The sequence below is a fragment of the Henckelia pumila genome, chromosome 3 (genome assembly GCF_033568475.1).
Source record: "Henckelia pumila isolate YLH828 chromosome 3, ASM3356847v2, whole genome shotgun sequence".
Taxonomy (NCBI): domain Eukaryota; kingdom Viridiplantae; phylum Streptophyta; class Magnoliopsida; order Lamiales; family Gesneriaceae; genus Henckelia; species Henckelia pumila.
This window is the reverse complement of record NC_133122.1, coordinates 185,690,531-185,704,532: the sequence shown is the minus strand read 5'-3', so window position 1 is coordinate 185,704,532 and position 14,002 is coordinate 185,690,531. Positions and strand designations below refer to the sequence as shown.

Here is a 14,002-nt window from a genome sequence, read left to right as displayed (position 1 = left end):
GTGTCAATTTTAAATTGTTAAACAACACCGATGTCAACTAGGCCCAGTTTCGAGGTGTGACATTATCTACACATGTATTAGACATTATCAGTCTTTCTATTTTATCTGCAATCAATTCTGGATTTTTTCTTATCGGATTTCTTAATTTATCCACAAGTACTGGTGTGTTTGTCAAAAAGTGGGAAAGTGAACAGATAATCGGTTTCACAAATTTAGTCAAGCAAGCTCTACTGAGAATATTTTTTTCCTAAGACAATCTAAAGCTAAATTTTGTCAAACACCAAAAAAGGGGAAATTATTGGAAAATCAATTATTTATTTTTTGTATTAAAAAAATATCTAGGGGCAAAAATTAAACAAAACCGAATTACTCAACTAATTCGAGCAACAGAACTAGATGATTACTCGACTGGACTCTCACATCTGGATACAAAATAACCACTTGATCTCAACTGAATTCAACTAGTCAATAGCCGAACTGATAGAGAGCTCAACTAAAAATAAGCTTAACTGGACGTGTAAGTCAACTGAATTGAACACTAGCTAAACTGGTGGAAGCTCAACTGAACTGAATGACCAAGACTAAAATGAACCAATCATGGAACTGAAGTAAGCGCAACTAAAACTGATAGAGTACAATCAGTCTACCTCAGAGATAGTTAGTTGAGAAGGGCAATCAGTTGTGCCCAATATATATGGATAAGGTTTCTCGTAACTTTAATAAAGAAAATTACGCAGTCGCAAACTTTTATTACGGATGTCAGAGATTGTTAACGTTGAGAAAAGACAAGGCAAAGAATTTCTTTGTATGGATGTTTTTTAATCTTTCTACCGTTTCACTCTCACCTATAAGTAGGGATCAAAGGCAGTCGAGAAGAGCTGCCGTCTCACAAAGAGCTCTCATATATTAGTAAGTCAACTGAAATTATTACTCGAAGAGTTCAATCTTACATTGAAGAATTATTTGAAGCCAGAGAATTCAAGCATACGCTACAAGATTTATCAGATCTAGTGAAGGATCAAATTTTGCAAAGAATTAAGCTGTAACACTTTGTATCAAGATCAGTATAGTGTACTGTGGAAAATACTATTGTTGTACGGTCAGTCGAGGACTTACCAGTCAAGTTGTAACTAATCAGTCGAGAATTGATTGTATTGTTGAAGTCTAAGAGTTCCAAGATAGGCAGTTGGGTAAGTCCTAGTTTGGATTGGGGTGTTTCAAGGGTTGTAATACTGAAAGTATTCTATTGAATCATTCTCAAAAGAAAGAAGGGGTAAGAGCAGTTGAGTCTCCGAACATCTAAAAACACATCTTGTCTTATTTACTTAACGCGTTACTTATTCAGTCAATTCATCTTGTAATTGTTCAAACTATTAATCGACCTCATTCCATACTTATCTAGTGGGTTGATTGGTATAGATACACGAGAAAGATCAGAGCTCAGTTGCCAACCCAACTGAACTCATGACGTTTGAAGAAGCAATCAGTCAACTGACCAATCATTTGACCCATTGAGAACTGATCTCAATCAATTGAGATTTTCAATGCAAAGGGGATCAGTTAAAAGGATATAAATGAAGAAAATGTCAAGTGGTGTATTCACCTCCCTTCCCTCCCCCCCCCCCCCCCTTCATCTTGTAATTGTTCAAACTATTAATCGACCTCATTCCATACTTATCTAGTGGGTTGATTGGTATAGATACACGAGAAAGATCAGAGCTCAGTTGCCAACCCAACTGAACTCATGACGTTTGAAGAAGCAATCAGTCAACTGACCAATCATTTGACCCATTGAGAACTGATCTCAATCAATTGAGATTTTCAATGCAAAGGGGATCAGTTAAAAGGATATAAATGAAGAAAATGTCAAGTGGTGTATTAACCTCCCGCCCCCCCCCCCCCCCCCCCTCTCTCTTGTTACATGCACTTTCGATCCTAACACATGCAGATACTGCAATGATCTATTATCAGATGCAGAATTAGCAAGATGTCATATCAACAAAAATGAATTCTTTTTAGTGAAAAAAGCTTTTAAAAAATGGTCATTATTCTTACTTGCCAAAAAATTTACTTTACTTTAAAAGTTGATAGTACACAGGCTAAAACCTTCTTAAAAAAATAAAATTGAATCTAAACCAAAGTAGGCTAGATTATTGAGATGACAATCTTGATGTCAAAATTATATTTTTGATATTTTTATTATTATATCTAATGAAAATATTCTCGCAAATTTCTTAACAAGGGATGGACATCAATGAAGTCGATGTCATCATGAAATGCAGATGCATTTGAGAGAACACCTTGAAATGCTTCAAAATGAGTTTAATAATCTTTTTCTAAATGCAAAAGTGGCGGGTAGGATACAACAAGTTGATAAGAAAACCGTCTCTTATCGAATCACAGGATGCCAACATGCTTAAACTCAGTTGTGGTTTGTATTACAAAATACGATCCTCTTGGAGATTGAGAAACCACTGATTTCCCAAAAGGAGGGTTTTCGAGTACAGGAATCTATACCTAGAGTAGGAGATTCAAGTACTTCTAGAACAAGTGCTGAGTCGAGCTCATTTTCGGATGAGTCGATCGAAGAAAAATTGAGGCTCCAAATCCTTATATCGAGACATCAAGTCAACCCTTCACCTCGGGGATTGAAGTGGGAGAGATCAACCTTAGACCTCAAAATGATAAGGAAAAAACTAATGTTGATACTAACGAAACTATAATTTCTCCATTTCAGGCATATAAAAAAACTTGGGATAAATTAAAAACTAGAGTAGAAATTAATACGGATACAAACTGGGTTGATGTTGCAAGAAAATACCCAAAGGGGTGGATGAAACCCAAAGTCCATCTGAAAGATGTTAAACAATGGTATGATTTTGAGGCTCTTGCCTCGGTTTATACTACGTCACCAAGTTTCCCGGAAATAAAGTTGCTACCAAAATGGATATATCCAGGAAGCGGTACATGAACTTGGAAAAATAATGATTATTTGTCCAGATGAGATATTATGGAGCTAGCTCTATTTCTTTAGTACAACACCAGAACCAGCGTGGAAAGGCTCACATGAAGCCTTCCATTTCATCAAACTCAGGAGGCCGGATGTAAATGCTCAAAAAATTATTAAGGACCCTCAATCAGAAGGAGTTCTCATGGTTTCCACCCTTAGACGAAATCTCTACAGGAAAGCATGGAAAGTATGGGTTTATCTCATATAGATGAACAAAGTCAAGTTTCGGTTCAATTTTTTTTTTTTTCAAAATTCAGATAACATATTTTTCCTGCTAAACACCATGATAGGAAAAACTACAGAATTTGCAGAAGTATTTGAAAGAAAAAAAAAATTTTGTGGAACAACAAGCTTCCCGGGACTAAAGAGACTAGCTTGCCAGAAATTTTGCAATATGACTGACATCGAAAGATGGATAGAAAAAATCTACCCAGACTTCCCGAATCAAAAAGAGCCAGAATTCGAGAAAGGCATTTGACCAAGATCTGACCGGAAGCATGTTGCAGAGGCAAGTCCAAGTGGTGAAGGACCACACAAAAATTATTTTCTTATGGGACCCCAAAAGCCAAAGATTTCCCGACAAAATTAAAAGAAAATATGTGACTCAACCACACCTAGAAGGGATGGACCACAATTAGGACCACCCATTAAAAGATGTTTCCAGCAATGAGTCGTCAGAACAACTGGCAAGCAAAAATATGAAGAGGTATCTACAAGTTTGAAGTTCGAATTTCAAATTCGAGAAGAACTCTTACAAATACCAAGGAGAAGGAAGACGAAGATATCCATCATTCTCTTCATTTTTATTCGAAATAAATTTGTAATATTTTCTTTCAAGTTTATGTGTGTTATATTTTCCGCTACTAAAAATAGCTAAACCATTAATATCCTCCTTTATAGGAGGTTACTAATGTAATAATATTTAGTTTGTCTGAATAAAATTCCAGGCTTTTGCCCCTCTCATGTTAATTTCATTTTCAAATTACGTTTATTACAATACGTATTGAGGTAGGAAACGAGACAATGTTGTGTTAGGTGTTGTTGAACGAATCAATGATAGAAACCATCGGTTGCGACTATGTGCTTAGACTGTGAGGAAAAGTCTGTGAAATCCGATGGATACAACCCGACGGTATTTTGGTTAATAAGGTACAAGATTTAGTTTATTTTATAGAAGCATGATTGTCTGAAAAAAAAATGAAAAGAATAAATAAAAATAGAAAACAAAGTTAAAATGAGAATGTAAACTAAACTGAAAAACATTTTGAAACAAAAAAGATTAAATTGGGCCATTAAAAAGAAAATTGACTAATTCGAGAATATGCCTAAATAAAGAGTACTAAACCGAGGATACCCCTGCAGATCGACATTTGTTTTAGCTTTTGGCCCTGTACCTCAGGCAAAATTAATGAGTCTTTATAAATTAGTCTAACTTCTAGGTCCTTTTTTCCCACTACAGAGCTAAATTCGTGTGCACACGTCATCAACATCAGAGGCTTGTATCAGCATTATGATGTCATGTCATGTCATGTCATGTCATGCTAGTACACCGGCAAAAAGCAAGAACTAGAAGTGAAATGCATGAAACCCAAAAAAGAAGTGAAATGAAATGAAACCCAAACGTTGATGACTTTTTAAAAAAAACACACACACACACAAAAGATACTCTTGTAATATTAGCCAACTTGGTGTAATTTAAAAGAATCGGAAACAAAACAAAAGCAAACCATCCATAATTCACCAGCTATATATATATATCCGGTGGATTGTGAGGCCTCACACCGAATGAACGGTGGATGTGTAACGTACAATCTCTTATTAAAAGAAATTAAATTATATATAATGAGTTGAATAATTAATTAATTACCTGCTCTGAGAGGAACAAGATGCCACCTCCCTTGTCCATAAGTTTGAACACATTTCTTCAACAGAATATCTTCTTCTTTACTCCACGCACCTCTCTTCACTCCTTCACCAATATTACGGCTCTCCATCGCGTTCGGTTTTCTTCTGCAATGTCGAAAAGCCTTCATTTGTGGTACTGTTTAATACAAGCAAGGTAGGGAAAAATTTAAACGACGACAGGTGCGTGAGTTAATGCATGATGGACCTAGTTCTTGGCTAATCTTTATGTGTAGCCCAACTTCTCAAGAAATATCGTTCAAAATACAATGGGAATTAAATAAGAAAGCCATAAATAGTAATAAAGTGCTTTAAAGAAGATGAGCCATTTGATTGATATTAGAGACCTTTCTCATGTTTTTTTTTTCCTTTAATTTTCTTTTAGTTTTTGGATAAGTTTCGCTTTGGAAATGTACAGTAAATCAAATGATCGTCCCCAGCTACTAGCTAGCTTTCTATATTATTGTTTTCCAACTAAGAAGTATACAATAAAGGGTGGATCCGGCAACTAAGAAGTATACGTAAAAATCCACCCTTTATTGTTTTCCAACTAATTAAGAAGTATACGTAAAAATTAAACCAATATTAATTGCTATTAGTTTTTAAAAAATCAATATTATTGCACATAACATGAGCAGAAATGTGGGAATGTTCGACCTCTTTTATTTACGGATCGCAATGCATTGACATAAGACACTGCAAAATTCCGCCAAATGTACCGGTGGGCCAGTTTTCATTATTTTTGCTAAATTCCACCATCAACATTAATTTTGATATTTATTATTATTTATAAATTAATTAAAAAAACCCAAGTCATAGTCATTATTATATTCTAACAAAAAATATTATTATGAAAACATGATTTATTACAATTAAAAAAATTGAAAATTTAAGATAAATTGCCTAAAAATAAAAGAACCAAGGCACAATACCAAAATTTTCAACAGTACTTTATCCAAAATGTACTTTTATAGAAATCACATAGGCCAAAAATCTAAAAAATAAGCACCTGAAAATATCAAATCAAAATTCGTCTCCAAAACATTTTTGTATTATATTTGTATCGTTTTATTTTAAATATCATTCTTATATATTTATATAATTTTAAAAATTATTTTTGAAAAATTAGAGATGCTTGTACGTGGTTAAGTAAATAAATAAATTTTTCTACTGAGAAAAGGGGAGGGTTGTGGGAAAAAGCAAGGTAGAGGTGAGGGGGGCTGCCTCCGTCTCTAAATTGATGAACAAGAAGCACAAACTGTCGATTTTTGGTTGTAAGTATACATAAATATTTTTCGTTGGACTTATCATTGGTATACAGTTTTTTCAAAGATCATTCAATTATGCAATAAATTGTATTTCATTTTTTTCCTTAAAAAATTATATTTCCTTTTTTTTTTTACTTTGAGAACCGATAACCGTTATTTTTCGATATACAAAGGTAACCTTTCGTACTAATACAATAGCATACAAAGCATGCTAGCCAGTTAAATCGCATAAGGCTTGAAAGGCAAGGGCGGACTTATCATAAGGCCAAAAAGGGTTATGGACCCCAAAAATTTTCAAATTTTTTTTACTATATTTTGATTTTACAGAAATTGTATATATAAGTAAAGGAATAATTATTAATTTAGTCCCTCATTTTATGACTCAGTCTCCATTGTGTCCCTCATTTTCCAATTAATCCGATTTGGTCCTCTGTTTTTCTGATGTTTTCCGCGAGAGTAATGCTACAGGTATAACGAAATTTGTACATCAATTTGTACAACACAAAATTTAATTCAAAAATTTTATTTATCAAAATCTCATGATACATTGAATACAAAATCTCACGATATAATTGTTGTAAATAACATTGTATACAATATTTGTTGTAACTTTAGCATTAATTTGGTATTATGATAGAGGAATGACTTGTACAACTATACCGATTCTAACGGTTGCTTTTGTTTTTTGACTTTTTGACCGTTTCCTGATTATTGTTTCTCTGATTCCAATTGGCCGATTACATGTTCAATTTGTTTTAATAGATGGAGACTAAAAGCATGGATCTTAATTAATTCTTATCCTTCCTCACTCAATCTGATTGCACAAAGAATGATATAAGGCCACCGCGTAGGCTGATTGATCTACAGTCATCTTCCAGATTTACTTCTGCAAACATCAATATTGGAACCCATATATAGGAACTATAGTCTTCACTTTTGTAGGCATAGGGTCGGACCTGATATTTTTTAGGCCTGTGACGATTTTTTTAAAAAAAAATGTTCAACTCAACAATAAAAGCGCAATCATTTAATTATGAGATTTAAGAAGATGAAAGAGTAGGAAGTGAACAAAAAAAGGAAGGGTGCAATACTTGATGTTGAGAACAAGGACTTGTTCATGAAAGCACAAGTGGGGAATTAATGGGTGTAGAGATTACCAAAAATAATGGAACCAAAGTTGACCAGTTCGGGCTTGTCGTCCTTCAACCCTTCATCCATCTCCCACCCTCTTTAATTAATTTCTTGTGAGTTAGTTTGTTGTGATAATTTTAGACATGCATGGTATCGATTATGTTATTTTATTTGGTTTGTGAATTTTTTTTATTTTCAATGACGTTTGTGCTCTGTCAAGGAAGATAATTGAAGGCATATTTTAATTGACTCCATTTTTCTTCCTCTAATCTAGATATGGCTAATTTTTGCAGAAATTTTTGTTTTATTTTTGTATGAATTACGCCATCAAAAGAGTGCATGAGGTAATTGAAAGGACAGTTATATTTTGAGAGAAGAAAATCATGATGATTGCGCTAATCTCTTGCATGCAGCAGTTGTATAAGTTTATTTAACACATACCAAATTGAACGACGGAATGAACAATTACGAAAAACGTAATAAAAATTGAGGACCAAATCCAGACAATTAAAAAGTGAGTAACGAAATCGGACAGAGTCATAAAATGAGAGACTAAATTGTGAATTATCCGGGAAAAATATTTTTTTGGTTCTCATATTTTCATATCAAAACACTTTTCATCTCTAAATATTTTAACGTGATACTTTTAGTCCTTAAATTTTAAAAATTGTAACATAATTAGTTCTTATCATTTATTTTATTATATTAAAATATATTTGCGAGGATGATATTATTAAATTCTAGGGAGCAAAAATGATAAAATTAATAATAAAATATTATGAAAAGATAAAACATAAAAATATTAAATGAAAACTCTCATGTTTTTAAATATTTTTATGTTTTATTTTTATATTCAAATTGAAATTTTTATTTTTAAAACTAAAATAAAAAATAGAGTTTCAAGATTAATTTTTGTACAAACATTTCTTTATTCTTTGTAATTTATTATTAATGTTTAATATGTACAAATGCAATTATATACATATGTTAAGTAATTTAATTTTTGGTAATGACGGTTAGTAGACAAAACTACTCTAGAAATCAATAGGCAATAATAGTAGCAAAGAAAAGCATAATCGATCTCGATTGAAATAAGTAACCACGTCTCAACTAAAGATAAAATCAGTAGACATCAATGTGAGATATTAGGAGTTCTATGCTTTTTAGTAGCTCTCTCATTTATTAGTCGTTATGATATATAGTACACCACATTTAATGCACCGTACCATAGATTTTGTTGTTTATTTTTATTTTGAATATGAAAGATATGACAAGCTAAGTAAAATCTATATTTTGGTACATGTACATTAAATGAGAGCATTAAAGAGTCGTTTATTAGCGCTGGAGAAAAATCTAGCTATATAAGGCTTTGTGGTTCCATCGAGAAAAAGAAGAGAAACATCTGTTATCAACTATATATCAATCAATTAATCTTCATGTTTCTTACAAAATACCCGAAACACTCTTGCATACTCAAAAAGGATTTATCACATACTCAGATCATATTTTTGCTCATTACAAACCATTGTAAAATCTTTGAAGAAAGAAAGTGTTGTAAAAGTTTGAGAGAAAAGTCTTCTTTCATAAGTAATTCGTTTGTGTTGTATTTTATTTTTGAGAGTTCTAGGAGTTATAGTAGGTGAAGATAAGTCTTACTGAAGTCATTTTGTACCAGTTTGTGTACTCATCAAATCTACTTGTGATACACTCTAGAAACAGAAGAAGAAAAGACATAAAAAGTTTAATCCTTCGAACTTCCAGAAACAAATCTATTTGCACTACCTTTCATTTTATCTTTCAGCTTCAACAAACTCAATAGCCTGTTTCCGCACTATTTCAGCAGACTACTGCTTTGTCTTTGAGTATAGATTCTCATGTATTGATGCTAACAACAGTACTAGGACTTCACCTAATGAAAAAAGGATAGTTTTCATTTAAGTCGCTCTAAACACTCTTCGTCGATCCTAAAAAGTGGTATCAGAGTGGGTTTATATCTTCTCTGTGAAGCTCCTATTTCTAATCATGGTGTCCTTAAGCAAAATCCTTATTTTCTCAAGTGAAGAGTTCGATGATTGGAAAATCAAAATGCAAGCTCATCTTTCTGCACAAGATGAAGATATGTAATACGTTGTCACGGAGGGTCCAATCAAAATCATGAAGCCAAATGTTGTAGTTGTTATCATTGACGGTGCAACACATATGATTGAAAAGCACATAAGTGAATGGAAAAATGAAGATAAGGAAAAGGCTAACCTCGAAAATGTTGAAAAAGACATCTTGTACAAAACTTTGGAAAAGAATACCTTCAGCAAGATTGTGCATCAATGTCAAAGAGATATTGGAAAGGATGATTCAACTCTACGAGGGAAACGAGCAGACCAAGGAAAATAAACTTTTTGTTGTTGTGAAAAAGTTTGAAAACATCAAGATGAAGGCTGGAAAATTTATAAGTGATTTTGAAGAAAGATTCAGTAGCCTTGTGAATGAATTCACGACTCTTGGAAAAGAGTACATCAATCGTGAGATGGCTCTCAAGGTAATGAGAGCACTGCCAAAGGATTGGGATGTTAAAACTTTAGCCATGCGAGAAGCCAGGATATGAACAAAATAGAAGATCATGATATTTTTGCAGATCTGATGGCACACGACCTTATATATATGGTCTTAAACAAGCACCTAGGGCATGGTATGCAAAACCATCCTCCATCTCTAGTTCTTGGTGATCCCTCTGCAGCTCTTAGAATCAGAAGGAAAATTATCAATGAATATATGCATGTTGCCTTTGTCCCATAGATAGAACCCAAAAATATTGAGAAGATCTACTGGATCATAATTGAATTGAATCTATCCAAGAAGAGCTCAATCAATTTGAGAGGAACAGAGTATGGAATCTTGTACCTCGTCCAAATCAGCAAGTAGTAATCGGTACAAGATGGGTTTTCAGGAACAAGATGAATGAGAAAGGTACTGTTGTAAGGAATAAAGAAAGACTCATGGCTCAAGGTTGCAAACAAGAAGAAAGAATAGACTATGATGAGACCTTCGCACTAGTAACCAGAATTGAACCTATAAGAATCATTCTAGCCTTTGCAACCTTCAATAACTTCAAAGTTTTTCAAATGGATGTAAAGAGTGAATTTCTAAATGGACTACTGCATGAATAAGTCTATTTTGAGAAACCTTCAGTTTTTGTGAGTCATTCTTTACCCAATCACGTTTATAATTGCACACGGCCTTATATGATCTTAAAGAAAGACTCATGGCTCAAGGTTGCAAACAAGAAGAAAGAATAGACTATGATGAGATCTTCGCACTAGTAACCAGAATTGAACCTATAAGAATCATTCTAGCCTTTGCAACCTTCAATAACTTCAAAGTTTTTCAAATGGATGTAAAGAGTGAATTTCTAAATGGACTACTGCATGAATAAGTCTATTTTGAGAAACCTTCAGTTTTTGTGAGTCATTCTTTACCCAATCACGTTTATAATTGCACACGGCCTTATATGATCTTAAACAAGCACCTAGGGCATGGTATGATACCTTATCCCAATTTTTACTCTGCCCTAACTTTGTTATTGGAAAAATAGATAAGATATTGTTCACCTTCATCAAGAACCAACACACACTTTTGGTACAAATATATGTTGATGATATTATTTTTGGACCAACTAACCCCCAAGCTTATGCAGGACAAATTTGAAATGAGCATGATGGGAGAATTTACATTCTTCCTAGTCTTACATATCAGAAAAACTGACACAGAAATCTTCACCAATCAAATGAATTATACAGAGGATCTACTGAAGAAATTTGGAACGGAGTCTTGCACTACTACTACTACTCCAATGAGCTCCTCCACCAAGCTCGACAAGAATGAAGGAGGAATCTCAGTAGATGTCACAATGTATCGAGGGTAATCGGTTCATTAATTTATCTTACAACCAATAGACCTGATATAATATTAGTTGTTTGCATGTGTGCTTGTTTTCAATCTGATCCCAAACAATTACATTATGTTGTTGCAAAATAATTTTAAGATATCTAAAAGGAACTCAGAATGTTGTTCTATGGTATCCTAAGGATTCTAAATTTAATCTTGTGGGATATTCTGATGTAGATTATGCAGGATGTCAACTGGATAGAAAAAGCACTAGTGGCTCGTGTCAATTTCTTGGTGAAAAAATTATCTCATGGTTCAGTAAAAAGCAGACATCCATTACAACATTTGCTACAGAAGCTGAATATATCGCTGCTTGGAGCTGCTGCTATCAAATTCTATGCATTCAGCAGCAATTATGAGATTTTGGGATTACTGTTACTGAGTCACAAATTTTCTGTGATAATACTAGTGCTGTAGCCATCACATAAAATCCAGCATTGCATTCCAAAACCAAGTGATAAGTGCAATTTTTGCACTTATATTTCATATGATTTAACTTGGTTTTTGTTATTTATCGAGTGATATTATGCGTGTTTGTGTTTTTTTGTGTCGTTTGCAGGAATTTGAGGAACGGCCATTTTATTTGGATTAAAAAGGTGAGAAATGTTCAAAAAGAAGCGAAAGGAAAGCACGCGAAAAGAAGGAAACAGATGGACAGAGAGGCGCCCCAACGCTCGACTTGATGAGCTCTCAGCGCCGAGAAATAGGCGCTCCAGTGCCTGTGGTCCGCATTTGAAGAAGAGAAATTATCGGTGATCGGCGCCCCAGCGCCAATGTGTTTTAATAATTTTGGAAACTTTTCTAGTCGGGTTAAAAAAGGATTCTTTGTCATATTTGTGACTTCATCGAGGGTTTGGAGAGAAAAAGGCAGCAAGGATACTTACGGATCGCACAAGAGCAAGAAAACTTGGTACGAAGACGGAATAAGACGGCATCCGAGGATGGACAGGCTTATTCTAACTTCGTTCTTGTTACCCTTACATTCTAGATTTTTACTTTGATGAATTTTTGGAAGAATATGCTTAGTTTTATTTTAAAATTCATCATGAACCAATCTTTTAGTCTAGAGGGTAGGCGAATCTTTACTTGAACCATGATTTTGATGTTTTGATTTATATATTTGAATTCTTTGCATAGTTTATTTGTATTTTCTTGTTCTTAACACTTTCAATTTATTGGTCATTGATTGAATGATTTATTATTTATAATTCGTCGCTCGGGAGAGGGAATTTTGAATATGGCATAGAAAAATACATTATTGATGTTTATATTATTTGGAAGACATATAAATCCATTAAAGGCATTGGAATAATTATTGTGTTGTTTACTAGATTTAATATTCAAACTTTGATAGGAATATTGAGGTTAATATTAGATACAAAATTCTACTATCACTTGGGAAAGGTAGTAGGAAATAATTGGATTCTTAACTAATAAACTAGAAGAATTTATAATTAAAAAATCAATAAGAATTAATCATGGTGGATAGTCAAGTGAAGTTGAACTTTTAAAATTTATTCATTGATATTTCGTCTTGCGAACTCCTTGTTATTTAATTTAATTTGTCGCAATTTTTAGTTAATCAAAACCAACTCATTTTCGTAGATCTGTGGGATCGACTTGGAATTAATTCCTATATTAAAACTTGACATCGTACGCTTGCGAGGGAAAATCACGCAACGAGTTTTTGACGTCATTGCCGGGGAATGAATTTTAAATGATTTATATTAAATTGTGCTAATTAGTCATAATTTGATTTAGAGCATTTTTTATTTTATTGGTTCTAATTTAAATTTTTTCCTCTATTTATGCAGTTTATGCAAAAAAGCCAAAGTTACAACGCACTGCTCTTTGATCCGAAAATTGAGAAAACTGCAAAAGCCTTGAGAAAATATAGAATAGAAGAGTGGAAACAAATGACTGAAAATAATGAAAACAGAGAAGGAGGTGAAAATAGTGGTTCGGTGTCAATCAAAGATCATTTTAAACCGGTGATAAAAAATCACTATTCTGGAATTGCTCGGCAGAATATCACTGCTAATAATTTTGAATTGAAGCCAGCATCGATCAATATGGTGTAGCAAAATCAGTTTACGGGTGCAGCTATTGAAGATCCATATTTGCATCTGTGCATTTTTCTGGAAATTGATGACACTGTGAAAATTCATGGTGTTATTGAAGACACCGTCAGACTATGATTGTTCCCGTTTTCTCCTAGGAGACAGTACTTGTAGTTGGTTACAGTCACTGCCATTGGGAAGCATTACAGCATGAGCTGACATGGCTTCTAAATTTTTGTCCAAGTATTTTCCGCCTGCCAAGTCTGCCCAACTGAAAATTGAGATCACTACATTCTGACAGCAAGATTTTGAGCAGATATATGAAGCTTGGGAGCGCTACAAAGAATTACTACCAAACTGCCCAAACCATAATTTTGCAGATTGGGAGAAGATTGAATTATTTTACAATGGCTTGAATGCCCCAACTCGGATTTCTGTGGATGCTGCTGTTGGGGGATCAATATTTGATATACTTGAGCAGATGACGATTAATAGCTATCAGTGGCCGAGTGAGATATCTATGATAAGAAAACCTGCGGGAGTTTATGAAGTTGATGCATTCACGGCTTTGAATGCTCAAATGGCCGTTATTTTTACACAGTTGGCTATGATGAGAAAGGGAAATCAAGTTTCTACTAAGACATCATCGTTGGCGATTGTAGTCACTACTAATGATGGATTTGAAAATG

The 14,002-nt window shown here is 33.6% G+C and overlaps 1 protein-coding gene and 1 non-coding gene across 2 annotated transcripts in view; both read right to left on the bottom strand.

Moving 5' to 3' along the window:
* Positions 1 to 5,004, bottom strand: part of LOC140890146 (transcription factor MYB114-like) — a 29,565-nt gene extending 24,561 nt beyond the window's left edge. Inside the window, exon 1 of the mRNA XM_073297905.1 lies at positions 4,878 to 5,004. Within this exon, the coding sequence (XP_073154006.1) occupies positions 4,878 to 5,004 (127 nt within the window). The remainder of the gene's footprint in view (positions 1 to 4,877) is intronic.
* An 8,577-nt stretch (positions 5,005 to 13,581) lies between these two features.
* Positions 13,582 to 13,688, bottom strand: LOC140894000 (small nucleolar RNA R71). The gene has a single exon (XR_012153556.1). It is a non-coding gene; the product is annotated as a small nucleolar RNA R71 (small nucleolar RNA).
* Between the last annotated feature and the right edge of the window lie 314 nt (positions 13,689 to 14,002).